Here is a 20,389-nt window from a genome sequence, read left to right as displayed (position 1 = left end):
ACGCTGTGTTTAAAGTATAAACATTTCTCTGCGTTTTTATATAAAAAGGTAGAAATTTCAAGTACTCGCCACTAATATAGCAACATGTTAGATATTTGTAAGAAGCAACGGCGCGTTGCGTGTCACAACTAAACCGTAACAATTATGCTTATTTTGATGTGTTGCAGAAGCGGATGGGAGACTTGGGTGTTTTCATGGTTGTGCATATGATCCAATAATTGGGGAGGTGAGGGGTAATATATTGTAGCATAGATTTAGTCAGACGGTTAAATTATACTGATTTCATACTGTTTTATCTAAATTCGCTTAGTGCAAGATTCCATATAACTTCTTTGGATTGTGTTTCGCTTGCAATAAGCTTAATAAAGCTTGCCATTGATGAGAATACGCTTAAATTGGCTTGCGTTTGAGATAATTTGACTTGTGTTTAACTTGTGAAGACAAGCTTGCCCCAAGCCTTGCCCAGATGTAACTAACTAGCTTGCCACAAGCTTAAAGCAAGCTAATTGGCTTGTATAGTATAGCTTGCGGCAAGCTAATTTACCTTGCAACAGCAAGTTTGTGGCAACTTGCAGCAAGTTTAAATTGCTGTCTGGGTTTGTAGAGGAAAAAGCATGCCTTTTTCGTTAAACATTGCCCAGCAATAATATGATTTAACATAAATGAATTTTTCCTTCATCCCTCCCAGTAATTCAAATCTGTACTAAATAAGAGTATTTTCATATTGAATTTTACATATTTACGCTAATACAAAATGTATTTACTATATATTACAGCATACAATTACCGTTATGAGAAATTAAACTTCTGTAACCTCTCTATAATGGACACCTCTTAGTAACGGACAAAACTTCATGTCCCATTGGTGTCCGCTATTGAGAGGTTCACTGTATTATGAAACAAGTAAAGGGATGTAATCAAATCAGGGACGCACCCACAGGGCGGTTCCCTGGGTCCGGACCTCCACAAACTTCCTAAGTCAACATACACTTTGTACACTTTCTCAATAACACTATACTTGTTTAACTAGGGAATGATTGATGTAGCATGAGAATTTGATCTTACACTTCATCTATACTCTTTCTGCTATAGAAATAATCTAGGCCCATAATTTTTTTAACTAAAAATATAGGTGGAAATATTTTATAATTACTTATCGTCTTTTTCTCTGCAGAGTAATACCCATTCAATAGTTATTTATTTATTTATTTAGAAAACAACACAACAGGCTTAATGTCTAATTATAGTGTCGTATAATACATACATAGACATATATACATTTACTCGTACAATTAATCAATTCACTTCGAGTGTCAGGTACTCGGTAATAATCCTGTTTCTAAATACATGTTCTGGCATACTGAATATATCTAATACATCAGTTTTATAACTTAATTCATTGTAGGAGTCACACATTCTCCACAGCGGAGATTTACTGAGAATATTTGTTCGTGCCCGTTCACAGAAAAATATACCAGTATTCCCTGGTCTTGCTCTGCCTGTTGGAACGCTCAGATATATTTTCGAGAGTAGCTCTGGACAGTCAATTTTATTATTTAATACTTTATATAAAAATAGTAAATCAAACATCTTTCGTCGATTCGTCAACGTTAGGAAATTCAAACTCCTTACTAAGTCCACGTAGGGAATCTGTGTGGGATAGAAAGCTGTTTTCTTGTATGTAAGCTTTTTTAGAAATTTAAATTGTATGTTTTCTATTACTTGTAAGTATTTATTTACATTCGGTGTCCAAATAACGCGCGCATATCCTAATCGGGACTTTACGTACAAATTATAAAGTTTAATGAATGTTGACTCGTTTCTAAACTCTTTACCCATTCTAGAAGATAAAACCCAGGTTTCTGAATGCAGCGTTAGAGATTGCATCGATGTGCTGAGAGAAGGTCAATTTTGAATACAAAATTACTCCTAAATCTTTAACTGAATTTGGTTTACACAGAGATATGCCATTAATTATATACGGATAATTGATGGGAGTTTCTTTCCTTGAGAACGATAAAGACTTGCATTTAGAGACATTCAATGACCCGGATAGCAAAAATGGCTTGCAAAAAACTTGCAGCAGATTTGCAATTCAAGTCTGACAAACTTGCAGCAGACTTGTGATGCAAGTCTGGAAGTTTGATGCAAGTTTAATGCAAACTTCCTAGTTGACGCTCTTCGAACTTGCAGCACGCCTACATTGCAAGTGTATGGTGAGTTTGCAAAGCAAGTTTCTGGAACGGATTTACTTGCACATCAAGCCTACTGCAAGTTTCCACTTGCACTGCAAGTACACAGCAAGTAGGCAGCAAGTTTGTGTAGGTTGAAAGCAAGTCTGTGCAACGATACCATTTGCACTGCAAGTTTCCAGCAAGTTTGTAGTAAGTCTTTTGCGAGTATATACTTACATTGCAAGTCTACATCAGGTTTTCAGCAAATGAGTGTAGTAAGTCTTCTGCGGGTACATTTGCTGAATTTACCGTATACTGTATACATACTGTATACAAACATACACACAGTATATTTTTCTCAACAACTTTGTCGAACATTACACGTTTAACATATAAATTATCTCTACATACTGGAATCTTACGTAATTGTCTTAATTATCCACTTGTTTTAATGATTCACACACTTCGCACCTACTACAAATGGCGACCTGGCGGAGAGATTTCTAAGATTAGACTTTTGTGCCACCTGTTGGTAGAAATTAGAAGTGACACACTTGCTACAAAGTTGCAGCAAGTCTCCGAGGCAAGTAAAATCTAGTAAGTGAAAACCAAATTACGACATTTGCGAGTAACTCTTTCGAAAAACCTGCAGCAGGTGTACAGTGCACGGAAAGTCTAGCATGTTAAAATCAAATATAGTGAAAGACTTGCTGCAAACCAACATGCTATTAGGGGAAAGTTTGTTTTTGTCACACCATTGCCCAACACCCTGTAATGGTGTGACAGGCGTAGTGGCTTGTAGTATTGGACTCGCACCAAAGCTCGGACCCCTTCCAACAAAAAAATTCTGGGTGTACACTTGAATCAAACATTACGTTACATGCAGTACATACATACAGACCTAAATGTTTACAGTCAGTAGCTTTAACAAGAACCAGAATACATCACTTGCTAAATACACTAATTTGGGCACTTAACGAAAACGCCTTTTAAGTACTACAATTAACACGAAATTGTCACACTTTATACAAATAACATTTACTTATACAGTATATATATATATATATATATATATATATATATATATATATATATATATATATATATATATATATATATATATATACGAGGTGGTATCAAAAAGTTTCTAGATTAGTTCTGTTTACAAGAAAGTATTTTACTTATCTACGTTTGCACACTATCATCCTTCAAAATAATCACCTTGTACAGCAATACAGCGCCTCAAATTTTATCATTGTAGTCCTATCGGAAGTGCCTAATGATTATGAGGTATAGAAGGCGTCCTATTTAAATAACATAAGGAAGATTTTTTTAGTTCCCCCATAAAACCACACTAAAGTTGCAAATTTTAATTTTTGGTGATTTACTTAGATAACGCCTCGATCAAAAATCTATAAGAATACCAAACTTGAAGAAGTTTTATTCCAACTTTTCTGCCACTGCTGGAATGTGTCCTTGAAGTCTTGTTTTCAAAGCGTGTCAAGTTCCTTCTGCGATTCACGCTGTATCACCGCAGTGGTGTCCAAACTGCAACCTTTGAGCTGGATCTTAAGCTTCGGGAAGATGGCGAAGTCTGCAGGAACCAAATCTGGCGAGTAGAGTGGGTGCGGAAGTGGGATCATCTTGTTTCTGGTGAGAAAGCCACATCTGAGGAGAGCACGCTAAAATGGGTACATTGTCGTAGAGCAGCCGGTTTTTCGAGCACCACAGACACAGATCCGGTCGCTTTTGCCGAATGTCCTCCCTCAGGCACCTTAAAACCTGACAATAGAACTCGCTATTGACGGTCTGGTTCCTGGGGACGAACTCATGATGAACAATGCCGCGAATGTTGAAAGACACGATGAGTATGCACTTGCTTGAGCTGAGGACCTGACTTACCTTTTTCGGTCGTGGAGATGATGGGCTCTTCTACTGTGAAGAATTTGCTTTGTCTCAGGGTCGTATCCGTACACCCAAATTTCGTCACCGGTAAAGATCCTTGACATAAAGGGCGGGTCATCCACGGCACGCTGACGGAGTTCTTGCCAGACGTCGACGCGGTGTTCCTTCTGTTTCTGGGTCAGCAGCCTGGGGACAAACTTGGCTATTTTGCTATTCTCTACATATTGGTATTTTATAATTATATATTTTAATTGCAAGTGTAACAGTTACATATTTTTATGGGATTCCGTAGCCTTCAGGCCCGCAACCAGACGGGGGCTAGAGAGGCCTGGCTCCCCTAAATGTTTCGTGGCCCCTTCAGACCTCAATACAAAATGCTATTATTAATACAAAAAACACAATTTAGATATTTGTAAGAGAATTTTTAATGACTTGGCCCCACTAATATATTCATGCCCCCTCCCTTAGCCTCTGTGGTTGGTTTCGGGCTGGTTGCCTTGGATATACAGAAACATTTCAGAGGTAAATCAAATTAATTTCTAATTCAAGATTAATCCATTCATACACTTAATGCTCTCTATTTAATTACTATAAAGTACATTTAGAAACTTTAACTTTTTTTCGTAACAAATTGTGTATAGACGTTACATTAGCAAAAATGATCTTAAGAAAATCCATTGGGAAGACGTCCCCGATGACGTCTCGCAAGCAAAGAATATTTCTTTCTTCCTCCTAACCTTTGGAATCAAAATGCTATCGGTCTATCTTAGCTCGCGAAGCTAACCGGAACAAATTGTTCCCTCCTCCACCTTCAATGACATAAGTGCGTAGAATAGGATACTTGCACACATGTTGGGTTTATTGTTTTCCTGAAGTCACATTGAGGAATGCACAGAATAGAAAATTAAGAGCTGCATTAGTAATTGATCAGGGGTAAAAGTGAGGGGAACGCGGGAGGACACCGTTCCCCACCTTTCACTACTACTACTACTACTACTTTTATCCCTGTAATTGATTATAATATACGTTCGGCCAGACGCCTGAAAGAATGTAAATCCACATCTCCTTGTCTATTCTTTTGTAGCTTGTGCTAAAGGAGGACGTCAAAACGAGGTATGCCAAAAAACGTGGACAGAAATGCGCTTCCAACATTATGATTGTACATTTTTGCCTAATCTCTCACGGACTGCAATTAGAGCAGATTCTGGATTAAAGTAACTAAAATTTAAGTTCGTTGGTTCTGTATTCGTATACCAAGATAAATTCCATAATTTTCAACTTTTTGATTATTTTTCTTCTTATTAGTAATTGACTCAACACGTGACTTTGTGATTGTATGGTAGATCCGCGCCTGGTTATAACTTGTAACCGAGAATCATCTATACTTCGTGGGGGGATGGAATAAGAACTAAGACGAGTCCAGTACAGTAATTATACAGCAAACAAATTTTTCATTATTCATTAATTCTAGGAAGCATTATCCGGTTATTTTCATCACTTCCATCATTATTTCCATTCTGCTGTGGTCTTTTTCCTTTGCTTTTTATTATATAAAGAGATATCTTATATTCTTCAGAATCATTTCGCAATTTTTCCAGTCAGTGTAAACTTAAGAGTATTCCGCAACCAATGAGCCGCTATGGTGGGAGAACTAATAAAGCATTCACTTACCTTACTGTGGTCCTCTGATGTGCTTCGTCCTAGCTTAGCAGTGCCATGTTTCTTTAGAGACATCCCGACACACCAGACGCCTCTGAAAAATGCCAAACAATGATATGTTGTGAGTTAGGCACAAAAACATTACATAACAATAAAATCTTGTCTCCATGTTCATTCTTACATCTCGTTGTTAATTATCATGTTTCTTTTTTAAATTGTGCATCATATTTACATACATATGTAGAATTCATTGGTGTGTTGTTACTGAATTAGTTCCTCTGTACTATAAACATTTTCTTTCTTTCTTTCTGCTCAACGAAACCAACATTCAGTGGTTTCATAATCTTTTTTTTTTTTTTAATATTTAAATTCATTTCCTGTATTAGCTTAACGGAATCTGTCTAAAATGAACGAAGGAATATCTATCCTTCGTCATCAGTCACCAAGTATGGTGGCGCACCGTGACCTTCAATAACATTAGGTTAGTTGCAAATTATACAGTATATCGCTATTACAACTCTGTTTTTAACGTCCCATGCTTGTAAGTCTACAACTAAATGTCTCTCTCCACAAAATATAAAATAATTGTATTAGTGCACTGTTGTTTTAAAATTCGTTGGGAGGATTACATTGAATATATACGAGGGGCATACTGAAAATCGTGAGCAACATGTTTTCACTATCGTATTCTTTAGTTATAAGTGAAACCAAGTATATCATCTCAACCTACAATCCCTTCTTTCTTTCCTTCCAGACGTTGACGCTGTTTGGTGCTAGCACGGACCACAGACAGGATTTCCAAAACGGCGGATAGCGATGTTTCGTTTCGTAAGGTGCTGTGATTGAATTCCTTGTTAAAGAGGACAAATCTGCTTCTGAAATTCACCGCAGATTGCAGCATGCCTATGAAGATGTGTGCATGCGTGCCATTAGTGTTAGGAGGTGGGTGAAACATTTTAAGGATGGAAACACGAGTATCGAAGATGAGCCTCGCAGCCGGCGCCCTCGAACTGCCTCCACGGAGCGCAACAAGGTAAGAGTTGATGAGCTGATTAGGGGAGATGGCGTTTCACTGTTAGTGAAATTGCTGCAAAACTTGATGTTGGACATAATGCGGTGCAAGAAATGATTCACAGCTTAGGTTATCAGAAGGTTTCTGCCCGTTGGGTCCCACGCTTATTAACCGGGGACCACAAAGGTCAGAGACTAACCATTGCGCAAACCTTTCTTCAGAAATTTCGACATGAAGGTGATGACTTTTTGACGTGTATTGTGACTAGTGATGAAAGCTGGTTCCATCATTATGAACCTGAAACAAAACGAGAGAGTATGGAATGCCACCATTTGAATTTGCCACGGAAGAAGAAAGCGAAGACAGTGCAATCGGCAGGAAAAGTTATGGGGAGCGTCTTCTGGTATGCACAGGGTTGCATTCTGGTTGACTTTCTTGAGTCTGGACAGATCATAAATTCTTTCCGATACATTCAGACGCTTTTGAAGCTCTGTCGTGCCTTGCGTAATAAGTGTCCTTTAAAGAAGATCATCCTTCAACAGGATAATGCGCGTTCGCATACTGCACGCAAAACTATAGATCAGATCAGGAGATTTGGATGGCAAACACTTCTACATCCTTCTTACAGCCCCGACATGGCACCCTCCGACTACCATCGTTCGGGTTTTTTGAAGGAACAGATGCGAGGACATCGCTACAAGACACTGAAAGTTATTCGGCAAGCAGTGCGTCAGAGTCTACGAGCAGCTGGAACGGAATTCTATTGCAAGGGTATTTTCAAACTTGCAGAGCGATGGAAAAAATGTGTGCAAAAAACGGAGACTATGTGGAAAAGTGAAAGAAAGATCTGTAGATTGAGATGATATAGATTGTTCAATTGGCCCTCACACCATGAGTAGAATGCGAATGGAGATAAGGCAAAGGTCAATTGTTGGTGTGGGTATATCCAATATGCTACCTACTTGTGGCACTTCAGTTATTCCGTGAACTTGAGTAAGGACAGAGTGAACATGGGACCTCCTCAGAGTGTCATAAGGGCGTGTGTGCTGTACGAGTTCAAACTGGGTTCAAACGCCGCTGCAGCGGCGCGGAAGATATACTAGGCCTTTGGTGAGGGTGTCATGATTACGCGGAGAGTGCAGCGGTGGTTTAACAAGTTTAAGGACGGTGACGAAACTCTCGAAGACACACCACGTGCCGAAGACCAACACATGTACAAAATGAAGATCTTCACACAGCAATTGAGGCGAACAGTGGCCAGACATGTGAGGAACTGGGACTATAAAAATTCAGTGTGGGTGGAGAAACTATTCGGCAGCACCTCAATCAACTTGGGAAGCACTGCAAGTTGGGTCGATGGGTCCCACACGATTTGACTCCGGGCTAGAAGGCAACTCGAGCAGACACCTGTATTTCTTTGCTGTCTTTTCTGAGCAAGGAGCTATTTCTGGACAGGGGTTGACATGTGATGAGAAGTGAGTTCTGTACGAAGCTCCACGACGCTACCATCATTGGTTAGCATCTCATGAACCGGTTCCAAACAGCCGAAACCAGCACTGCACCAGAAGAAGGTTCTTCTATGTATTTGGTGGAATGCTCGCGGCATCGTGCATCGGAATCTGCTACCAGTTGGTCAGAGATTCAATGCAACTGTGTACTGACAGCAATTGAGCCGTGTTCAAGAAGAACTCAAAACTCTGGAACCAACAGTTCTAAATCGCAAAATAGTCCTCCTGTTACAGAACAACGCTAAGCCTCACGTGACTATGATGACCCGGAACATCATTCTACGCCTTGGATGGGAAACACTATTGCATCCGCCATACTTCCCGGACATTGCACTGTTCGATTATTACCTGTTTCATTCCTGGATAATCACCGTAGAGGACGCCAGTTCAAATCCCTAGTAGAGGTGCAAAATGCACTTGGTACTTTTTTTTCGCTTCACGGCCCACCAAGTTCTACCACGATGGAATCCATGGCCTTCCAGAACGTTGACAGAAGGCCGTTGATGCTGATGGGGACTACTTTTGATCTTGCAGGTATGTCTTCGGTGACATACCGATGTTCGAAGGTGAAAAAGCGACAGAACTTTCTTGGTTACATTATATATATATATATATATATATATATATATATATATATATATATATATAGAGAGAGAGAGAGAGAGAGAGAGAGAGAATCATTTCATCTGAAACAAACTTTGATTCATGCTAAAAGTGCATAAGATTTGCCGTAGGGTAGGTGAGGTAGAGGTGATTAAACCCGAAGGAAAGATGATTGTTCCCCTTAAAGATCGTCAGAAAAAGAAAAGTACGGCCTACTGCACGCTATCGCTGCACATTATTCATCTCATGACTGACTAGTGAAAATATATGGCCACGAGATATCCAAATGAAGAGTATTCTGATAGAATGTCCTTCCTTGCGCGTATGTTTGTGTGTGAGAGTGAAAGAGATAAAGATAGACAGAGAGAGAGAAAGAGAGAGGAGATAAAGAGAGAGGAGATAAAGAGAGAAAGCTTATGGGATATAAAACTAATTTACTGGTCATGTAGATTACGTGTCAAGAGTGATATCCAACTAAAATTTTAAAAAATGAAAATAAAAAAGAGCTTTATCACCTGCGTGCATCATGCCTCTCTTTAACGAAAGCTACTGTCAGCTCTGAAACCACAAAGCGAGAACTCTCCCATTTGTACGTGCTACTACAGATATAATATCATTGCTGTCATCATCTTTAATTACTAGAGAATTTACATGCTATGGGAACTATATTCACTATAGAAAATGAAAAATCTTAACAGTAAAAACAAATTTTTAGAGTCTCAAATATCTTATAATTATATACTTGTTGATACTTTTATAATGATACATAAATCCAGTTTTTTTTTAATTTTAAAATTGACACGATATGTATATCATTTTGGTACCTTAGTAGAAATCAATCTTCTGCTGCTTCTTTTTTTTCTTTTAACGTTTTTGTACTACAATCATATTATTTATTATTGTCAGACTACAATGAGAAAAATCCGTTATCCGGACAGTGATATATTATACAAATATACGGAATCCTTATGCTTACTACAGAAATCAGTACATAACATACGTTATCCATATGCTACACATGTACTTCCCTTAGAGCTGATTCGAACTCTTGCTAGTTATTAAAGAATCTTCATTTGAAGATGTGCGTCATGGTCCGAAACAGGTAGTAATCAGAAGGGGCAAGGTCCGGACTGTACTTCGGGTGTGACATCAGTTGAGTACTTGCGTTTTTCGGTGCGAGTGTAATTTTGCGTTATCCTATTGCAGCTTGGCGCGTTTTTTGTTTGGTAATGCAGGATATTTTTGTATAGTATATCGTATATCCACTTCAACTGTCCGGAATAAAGGCCGAAATTGATGGAACGAACTCAAAGTGAATTACCCTCTCGTAGTTCCTTTACACACAGAGCATAACTTTATGCTCGATACAGCTTTGTTTCATGATCGCTTCTGAAAGTTGGTTCTTGCTCAATCACTGTCTTTTTCACATTCAGATGTTGAATAAACACGGACTTTTTGTCACATGTATCAATCCGTTTCAGGAAACGCACATCACGAGAATTTTGCAGCAGTTATCGGGCACAGATTTACTCTCCTCTGGACCTAAGCTGGGACAAACTCATGTGGCAAAATGCGGCAACTCATGATTTTCCTGAGTTCGTGAAAGTAATTCACTACAGTGAACTAGGGACATCCCGAGTTAGTTTGACTATTGTCGTATGCTGGTGGAAAAAAAAATTCTCAATAGCGTGGCGATGACCTCAGAATCTTGGCTGATCTTCGACATTTTACTACCTACACGATTTTTTCTGGAGTCATTGAGTTTCTGTGTTGTGGTCCGTTGCACCTTAGAGTACGAGTTCACAAATCAGACATTATTGAATACCCATCGTCACTGCCGCTAAAAACTGACTGAAGATACTGACGAAGTTGCAGCCTCCTTGCTAAATAGTCCGCTTGCTACACTACTTCTTGGGCCAATTTGACCTTGTACTTACAGTTGATCACGGCGTAGACACGCGCCTGCTGCTTTTGTTGTTGAAATAGTATAAGATTCAAGACTCATTCTTCTGATTTGATATGTTCATCTACGCAGTCTCTGGTAATATTGATATGCCTAATTTTTCCACACTGCATTCAAAATGGGGAAGTCTTAACATGGAAATTCGTTGATATCCATATTACAAAGTCTTATGCATGGGGCAAAAACCATCTGTCTCAAAATTCTGAATTTATACGGAATGAAATATTAATTAAATCACTTAAAGGTTTCTCTCTCTCTCTTTTCTACCATATGCGTTTAGCTCGTTGCACATAAAACAAGCAGACATTTTGAGAAGAGAATCCGAAAAAGTGAGGTTATCATTTCCAGGCACAATTATAGTAATTTTACTTTTATTAGAAATTGTTTCTAATATTACCATACCTTCCCGTACTATGCTTCTGATATATTTCTATTTTTAATAACTTGGAAGAAAATAAAGCCATATTATTTTATCAAGGTTCGGAAAACATAGCAAATAAATCCTCAATCCCTAAGAAAGAAGAATTGGAATCAAGTAACTTTTTTTTAAAAAAACTAAAATCTCCAAAAATAATTTCTATCGTGATACATAAATTGATAATGCTTTTGTTTGTAGTGATTTAAATGTGCATACATTTTATCATATTTTCTTAATACTAGCTGAATGCTCGTTTTTTGCACGGGAAATTCTAGGATTATGAAGAATATTTGGAAGATGTATATGTACCATTCCCCTCCCCCACAGAGGGTAAGTATTTCAATTCAAATGAAGTAATGAGAATCCAATTCGACCCACGTGCTAAATATGTTTCCTTGTTCTCCTCGTTATTTAACAACTTCCATTCGTATGTGTTCTAATTTTGTCGTTGGATATAGTATATCTCATTCTCCTTCCTTAAGTTTATTCATTTCCTAGTTGCAATTGTATAGATTGTCTAGAAAGTCTATGTTAGAAATAATGGAAAATGTTTTATGACTTGTAAGGATGAAAGATGTATAATGCTTAAATATGATAATTAATGAATCTACAGTATTTGTTGTGGCATTAAATATTCTCATATTCAGTTTTTGGCATACATTTTGAACTTTCGCTGTCGCTCTTTACTATAAGAATTTTAATGAAAGTGACAGGATAAAAACCCAGTTCGAGGTAGATATTAATTATGTTTTAAAAATCATATCAATCGATTCAGCCGTTTGGTTACAGTGCAATTTCAGAAAAGATTAGGCTACATTCAATTGTATTAGTATAAATTTATACAAAAGTTCAAACTAGTAGGTTCAACTCGTTCTGATCGGGTGATGAGTGAATCAGTAAATAAATAAACGAGTCATTGATATTATTCGTTTATAGATAATAGTTGTTCACCTCAAACCTTCAGCTCGCTGTACGCCCAAGTTTAAAACGAAAAATACTCAAAATTATTAATTAAAAGTTCTAATTGTTTACATTTATTTATTTGTTAGTTTGTCCACGAACTAAATTTCGTGGACACAAATATTAATACTCAAATTTAAATATGATTTAATGCTCAAATTTAAATGCTCAAATCTAAATTACACAAATATTAATGCTCAAATTTAAATGCTCAAATCTAAATTACACAAATATTAATGCTCAAATTTAAATATGATTAATGGTAGTGTGCTTTGTGTGAGTTGGCGGTAAAAGCTTGCTAAATATTGCACTCTTGTAAAGGTAAACGGTAACAACTGTCTGGAGTTTATATACTGTGTTCATGATACTTAGTTACCGTAATTTGGTTATACTTTGGCCCATTTTTTTAAATTTTCAAAATTCCCATTCTAACATCTCCTAAGATTAGGGAGGTAATTTAATGACATTTCTTCTTGTTAAAAAGCAATCCTTTGGCTTCCTTTTGAAAGCAGTAAACACTCACTGTGACCAAGAATGATGATTATTGTTCCAACTATTTAATGCCCTACAAGGTTTATCATGATAGGGGTAACTTTAGCCCATTTGCCAAAATGACTAATTAATATACGAAAGTATTATTGTAGCACTGTATTTAAAAAGCAGAAGAGAAGAACAGAGTATTATAAACACATTGGTGAAATTATCAATGTTTTTACTCAATTTTAGTTGAACGAGAAATATCGTCTGATAAAAATATTTGTATTCTACTTAGGTAAAACGAAAAACCTATAAAGAAACGCTACAAATTTCTGAATACTTAACTTAAAATACCGATATTAGAAACATAGGGGTGAAATCACTTTGTTCAATTTAGAGGAAAACAAAAATATCGCTCAATGAAAATCTCTCTAAGGGAATGAGTACTTAAGATCCGAAAATAAGAGCCCCACATTCTTCATTGCGGTAGAGTACTTTAGCGGTACCATACTGCTCAGTTTTAGGAAGAAAATTCTTGCAATTCGGGCATTGTATAATATCCTCTTTTAGTAGCTAGTGGGTGGTTGATCTTCCTTATTATATGGCACCATTTATACACCATTTCATCTGTAATATTGTGCCATTACCATCACAGAAAATATGGGCCAATGTTGCCCCCAAAATTTGGCCAATATTACCCCACGCAATTAAACGCTTAATAGTTTGTGTGTAATTGAACAAACATTTAAGGCGTTAGCTTATTATTTGTTAATGAACATGTTTTTATATTCTACTTACTTGTGCATTCAAGGTATGTTACTTTAATGCAATGAACAAAAGTTGTGGAACTTGAAATATGATAAATGTTTGCTTGTTAATAATTGCTAGGATTTTGCTTCCCATGTTCTGGAAACAAATCCCTAGAGCCAATATTCATGTCTTCTCAATGTTATAATACTTCGATCCACAACTTTTCTTACTGATAGAAACCATAAGAACCACGTAAAAAGAAATCAAATCTCTCTCTTCCTTTGGGCCAAAGTTGCCTTTAAAGGTTTCCGGTACTAAATTATATTGTGTTTGACATGGAATAAATACCTGCGGATTTTATATAAGTAATTACCATCTTACTTACTCGTATATTTAATATGGTCCATGTTCAACATCATCAGTATCAATTTTCAAACAATTAAGTTGAAACAATACAATTTAAGTTGCAATAAAATCGTAAAAGTGTTTTTAAATCTGCAAATTCCTTGCATGTTAGCACCGTTTATTGGCGTCAGGTAAGCAGGCGAATGTTAACTACTAGGAATTAGCATTTCTCTTTGATTGAGACGTTTCTCTTTATAATAAGGGTATACCCATATTTTGGATGGTCAAAATTTTTCGGAATCCGTATTCCGGAAAATTTATTTTCCGAAATCGAAAATTTCACTTTCCGAATTTCTGACAAATTCTGGAATTCAGAAAAATCCGGAATATAGAAAAATTCTGGAATTCGGAAAAAACTGGAATTCAGAAAAATCCTGGAATTTGGAAAAATCTATATATTAAAATGCTAGATTTCTCTGTTTGTCTCCAAAGAAATGTTTATATGTTTGTCTCCAATCCTTTCGATAATGAGATCTCGAAAACCACAAGTGCTAGAAAGGTGCTGTTTTCACTGGTCGATTCCAATTTTGTGTAGATTGTCCCGTTCTAATTGAATATTTAGAAAACGTAGCCATTATTTCTTTATTACATTTTAGGGGTATACTGGAAGTGTTGAAATTTTAGAAAAGTAAAGCATCATATCCTACGAGTTATACATTCGAACACAACATAGTTGTCTACAGAGGTTATATGTATATCTCAGACGTTTGTTTCATGGCCAAATAATAATAAAAAACGAAGGATAGCCATTTCTCCAGGCTAGGATGAATCTTTATTGTTTGGAGTGTTTTGCTCAATGAATACCATGTATCACTCCCATTATAATTAATTGTGTATGTAATGTAATTTCTTATTGCATACTGCATGCAAAAAGAAAGAAAATACTGATCATACATGAATTAGAAACTCCAACCGGAAGTAGGCTCAATCTTTTAAAGGGTGCGAGATTTTGAAAAAATAATCGAAAAAGATCTCCCCTTTACGATATTCCTTGCCGATTTGTATAAAGATGTCTTTCACTTGTGTCTGTGAAGGGACATGTATAGATGTTGTGAGGAATGACAAGGAGTTTCATGATCATATGTGAATGATGTGCTGTGTAGAGAACGCAGGTTCAGCTAGTTCGGGTGGAAAATTGCGGATTTTTTACGAAATCGGATTTTGCAAATTCCAGATTTTTCCGAACTCCGGATTTTTTTCAAAATCCGATTTTTTCTGGATTCCGGAATTTTTCCGATTTTTCTTTCTGGAATCCGGAAAGTAAAACTTCCGGAATTGACCATCCCTAACCCATACCTATACATTATACTGTATTATAATATATTTTAAAAACGTGTGTATGTGTGTCCTTGCGTTTTCACATAGAAGGATTCACCTAAAGCCACCAAATTTCGTCCACAAATCTTCAGTGCGTACGAAGCCACTTTTTCAATTTTCGACTCGAAAAAGGATGAGGACAGTCAAAATTTATGCAAAAGTCATACAAGGAAAATAGTACCTGTAAGGTAGGCAGTCTAATCGTTCTTCCTGTAGTTCAAATTGCATACCTTTCAGATTTTTAATTTTTTTTCACATTAAACTTATTCTTCCCGTTCAAAAAAGGACATGTCAGCTAGCCTAGTGGTTCTCAATCTTTTTGATTAACGACATATTTTACTGAATGTCCCGGACATCGCGAGACAATTGTTTGATACTTTTATTTAAATTCTAAAGTTTCGCGACACATTTAGGGGATTGCGTGACACAAACCAGTGTGCGTGACACATCAGTGAGCCTGCCTGAGAATCGATAGGGGAATGCAACAGGCATTGCACAAACATTATTCTTCCCGTGCGAAAAAGGGTATTTCTACTAGTGTAAAATAAAATAGAACAAAACCTTATTTATTTTCGTATCAGAAACATAGGTCTACACACAAATTTACCCCATTACAAACACCATTGTATATAGATTTGACTGCAACTTCACCACAATCACTTATCATTCTTTCTTTACTGGTGTAGGTAATCACCTTTGCAACCTTAATAACAATCTCCTATGAACATCGTTAGATTCCAGTTTTCTTTGGATATTCTCTAAAATAAAGTCAGTAGTTGTCAACAAAACTATGTTCGTGTTATTAACATAAAAATAATCAGAAGTTGCTAATGTCTTTCGTCACCATCTACGGTGCAAGACAAACCAGAATTCTATTGCTGATTGAAGGCACTGAAGAATAATATACAAGAAATATTCTTGCAGCATCAGTCTGCTTACCCTTCTAAACTTTGAAGAAGAAAAAGGAAAAGTAGAAAAAGAAATATATATAAAGAATGGGAGATGCCTCCATCTAGTTTTGAGTTCACCTGTCGTAGCTGGCAACCAAGCAAGGGCGAAAGTAATTCAATTGAGCATTACGTGACAGCTAATTATGCAACGCTGGTCTTCCTAATTTCTAGTTTATTTTGCTCACGGCGTTCGTTCTGAGTTTTTGACTTTCTGTCATCATTCTAACAACATTCACTTGTCTGAAGCCAGATGTAGAACAGAATAATAAAATAAATTCAATAAATTACAGTATCTCTCTCTCTCTCTCTCTCTCTCTCTCTCTCTCTCTATCTATCTATCTATCTATCTATCTATCTATCTATCTATCTACAGATGGTGATCAGAAAAATGGAAACACCTGTAGTTGGCAACACGTCAGATGTATGGGTTGGCAGTGGTGTCGTGGCGCCCGCAGCGCCGGACCGCTGGTGGTGGTGTGTTAGGTCGGTCTCCATACTACGTCAGGCGCAGTGGAACAGCAGTGTCCAGTCGCTGCAGCAGACGGAGGTAGTGTAAAATGGGAGACCTCTCAGATTTTCAAAGAGGGCAAATTGTTGGTGCGCGGTTATGTGGAGTGAGTGTGACGGCAGTGGCTACTGGTTAGGTGTGTCGCGTGGGACAGTGTCGAAGGTGATGACAGCCTACACAACACACGGGAAAACCACATCGGGGAAGCGGAACAGTGGGCGGAAGAAAATCATAAGTGACAGGTCACGCCGGCTCTTAAAGCGCATTGTCACGCAGAACCGTCGTGCCACTGCGGAGCAAGTGACGGAGGAACTCAATCAGCACGTCCCCCACCCTGTTTCGACAATCACAGTCCGCCGCGAATTACATGACATGAACTTACGGGGTCGTGTTGCACGGGCCAAACCGCTCATCAGGGACCATAACGCTTTCGCACGCCGCAAATGGTGCCGCGACCATGCAACTTGGATCGTTGAGGACCGGAAACGTGTGATATGGTCAGATGAGTCATCCTTCACCCTATTCCTAACCACGGGCCGTGTTTATGTGTGGAGAACGCCCAAAGAAGCTTATGATCTGCAGCGTCTCCGCCCAACTGTGAAACATGGCGGTGGCTCGGTGATGCTGTGGGCCGCCATATCATGGTTTTCATTGGGTCCTGTGGTCACACTTAGCAGACGAATCACTGCCAACGATTATGTCGCAATTTTAGGAGACCACTTGCATCCTATGTTTCCGGATGTTGTTCCCGGACAATGACGCCATCTTCCAGGATGATAATGCACCCATTCACACAGCTGGCGTTGTTGCAGCGTGGTTTGAGGAACATCGGGATGAAGTTCAACACCCCCCCTGGCCCGCCCAATTCCCAAATCTCAACATAATTGTACATCTGTGGTCCGTCTTGGAAACACGACTCCGGCGACGATTTCCACCTCCATCCTCTCTCACAGAACTGGCCGATGCCCTGCACGAGGAATGGTGTAAAATTCCACTTGGTACCATTCACGACCTCTATGTCTCCATCCCACGTCGCATCAAGGCTGTTCTGAAGGCGAAAGGTGGCCCGACACCATATTAATCTGGTAAGTTGCAATTTCGTTCAGGTGTTTCCATTTTTCTTATCACCATCTGTATATCTATATCTATCTATCTCTCTCTCTCTCTCTCTCTCTATATATATATATATATATATATATATATATATATATATAATTCGTCTTTCGTTAGGTTTCCTCCCACTTTCTTCATTCTACCATTTCATTCATTTCTCATCATCAGAATCTCCTTTAGCCTAGCCGGCATAATCGAGGGACGTAAACCTCAAAATTTCATTTTTTCCAATTGTATGCTAGGACTGAACAACGAATAAAAAAATGGAACTGAAAGACGAATTATATATATATATATATATATATATATATATATATATATATGTGTGTGTGTGTGTGTGTGTGTGTGTGTATGTGTAGATAGATAGATAGATAGATATAGATATATGAAAATGAAGTGGAATCTTTATGTTTTACGTCTCACAGTTATGCCGTTTAGGCTAAAGGAGACGGTGATGATAAGAAATCAATGAAATGGTGGAATGAATATAGTGGGAGGAAATGGGAGATCCCAGAGAAAACCCACGCACACGTTGTTGTGGGTCATAACAGCAAAAAATTCTGTATAAACCATGGGTTCATTCTGCTTCGTTTTGAGATATCGATATATCGATAATTTCGTACAGATTGCTTTGAACGCGCATATCTCCAGAACTAATGAAGATATCGGAGTAATTCAAAAACAGATAGGTAGCACATGCAATAGGCATTAGATACGTAATAGATTTGTTACAATCACAGATCCCAGCATCCCGGACAAAATCCCGGAATATAAACATTTCCATATTTTAATCCTTAAATGTGGGTAACGAAACCTAATATCTTAGAATGTAATGGGGAAAAACAACCAATTTCACCACCCAATGTACGCTATAATATATATCACGTAAATAGAAAAATTGTGTTGTAACACGACTAATATCAACATAAAAGTGAAAGTTTGAAATACCAAATTTCGAACCATAGCGTCATTTGAAAATGTACTTTGTAGTGTATCAAAGGAAATGGAATGTTTAAAGTAAATAGAGGTGGATGCCAAGTTTATTAACGTAATATTATTCAACGTGCAATGTTACGAAACTAACGTGCATCAATAACAACACAATATGTTCTTATACGGGCATAGTTTCTGTTGGTTGTCAAGAGATGGCAGTGATAAGAACTCCAATTGTGTGCTGGGCCGCGGTGGCTCAGTGGTAGAACGTTCACCTTTGGTGTATGTGGTTCCGGGTTCAACCCTGCTCCCGGCAAGTGAACTTTGTGGTGGACAAACAACGTGTGCTCCCGTTTCCTCCCACTTTCTTCATTCCACCATTTCTTCATTTCTCATCATCACCATCTCCTCTAGCCTAGCTGGCATAACCGTGGGACGTAAACCTCAAAAATTTCATTTTTTCCAATTGTATGCTAGGACTCAACAACGAATGAAAAAATGGAACTGAAAGACGAATGATACATTTATAAAGAGAAACTTACCATAGTTTTTGAAAACATTAGGACTAACTACTGTATCGCATGTTTTAATACAGTTTTGTACACAGCTATAGTGCGTATACGTTCTCGCAGCTATAATAGTTTCATACGTATATTCAAATGAATATATGTTTAAAGGAACAACACTTAGCAGCCACGAATAACCAAGTGGAACCTTCTCCTGCCAGAGAACTCCACAGGAGCTAAACACTGAGCAATTCCCCCCTGAAACCACCAGAATCAACACAAAGAACAGCCAAAAGTAAGTGGAACTACAAACTCCAGTGAGGATGCCATAGAAGCCAGCACATCAACCGTCTTCCCCACCCACCTCAAGAACAATAAGTTCATTGGATGCAGACGATGAAGGATTCCTACTCCCTCGAAAAACGATGAAGCAAGCAGCAACAGGGCCCATCGCCTCTTTGTGGGAATTTCAGAACAGATACGTCCCCTTGTCAGAGCAACCCACAAGCGCTCTCAAAGCACAACCCAACTAGAACGACGGAACCTCAGCGACGAAAACGCCATGAAAACGCAAGGTGATCTGGACGAAGAAGAAACAACATCCATCTCTCACCTCCCCCCACTTACATCTACAGAGTCACCAATCAGCACTAGCTCACCAAAACACTCGGTGCCACACTCTCCACCCCCCATGCTAGTGTACCGTCGAAGGACTTTTTGAAATTATACTGCTCCACAATGCAAGATTTCTGCAAAATAGAAACTTACTGCATCCAGGGAAAATGATAGTGTGGAACAGAGCTACTGAAAGTGGCCCGAACACAAAAAGTAGTCCTCAGGAAGCTCCCAATCGATACAGACACAGACGATTCAAAAGGAACTAAAACAACAAGGACTCCAGATCATAGTCGAAAACTCACTGAGGAGCAAACCAGATGCAAAAGGGGTTCGCCCCAAATACCCACTCTTCCTGGTAACACTCTCAAAAAACCAGGGATTAAACATTTACAACCTACTCTGCTATAAAATGGAAGCATAGAAGGGCAGAAGTGATATACTACAATGTCATAGATATCAACGGGTCGGACACTCGAAACTCACCTGCCGAGCCACTGCTAGTGTGGAGGAGACCATGCCACGCCGGAGTATCTAAAAGAAATCAAAGACACAGCATTCAAATGCGTAAACTGCCAAGGGTCACTCAGCTAACTACCAGGGATACCTCTGC

At 38.2% G+C, this 20,389-nt stretch overlaps 1 protein-coding gene across 1 annotated transcript in view; it reads right to left on the bottom strand.

Moving 5' to 3' along the window:
* Positions 1-20,389, bottom strand: part of Eip63F-1 (Ecdysone-induced protein 63F 1) — a 373,190-nt gene that overhangs the window by 298,328 nt on the left and 54,473 nt on the right. Inside the window, exon 2 of the mRNA XM_081751261.1 lies at positions 5,751-5,832. Within this exon, the coding sequence (XP_081607387.1) occupies positions 5,751-5,813 (63 nt within the window). The 5' untranslated portion in view covers positions 5,814-5,832. The remainder of the gene's footprint in view (positions 1-5,750; positions 5,833-20,389) is intronic.

The sequence above is a fragment of the Thermobia domestica genome, chromosome 3 (genome assembly GCF_964235325.1).
Source record: "Thermobia domestica chromosome 3, izTheDome1.hap1.1, whole genome shotgun sequence".
Taxonomy (NCBI): Eukaryota; Metazoa; Arthropoda; class Insecta; order Zygentoma; family Lepismatidae; genus Thermobia; species Thermobia domestica.
Note: the sequence above shows the minus strand (reverse complement) of the source record. Positions and strands in the feature narration are given on the sequence as shown.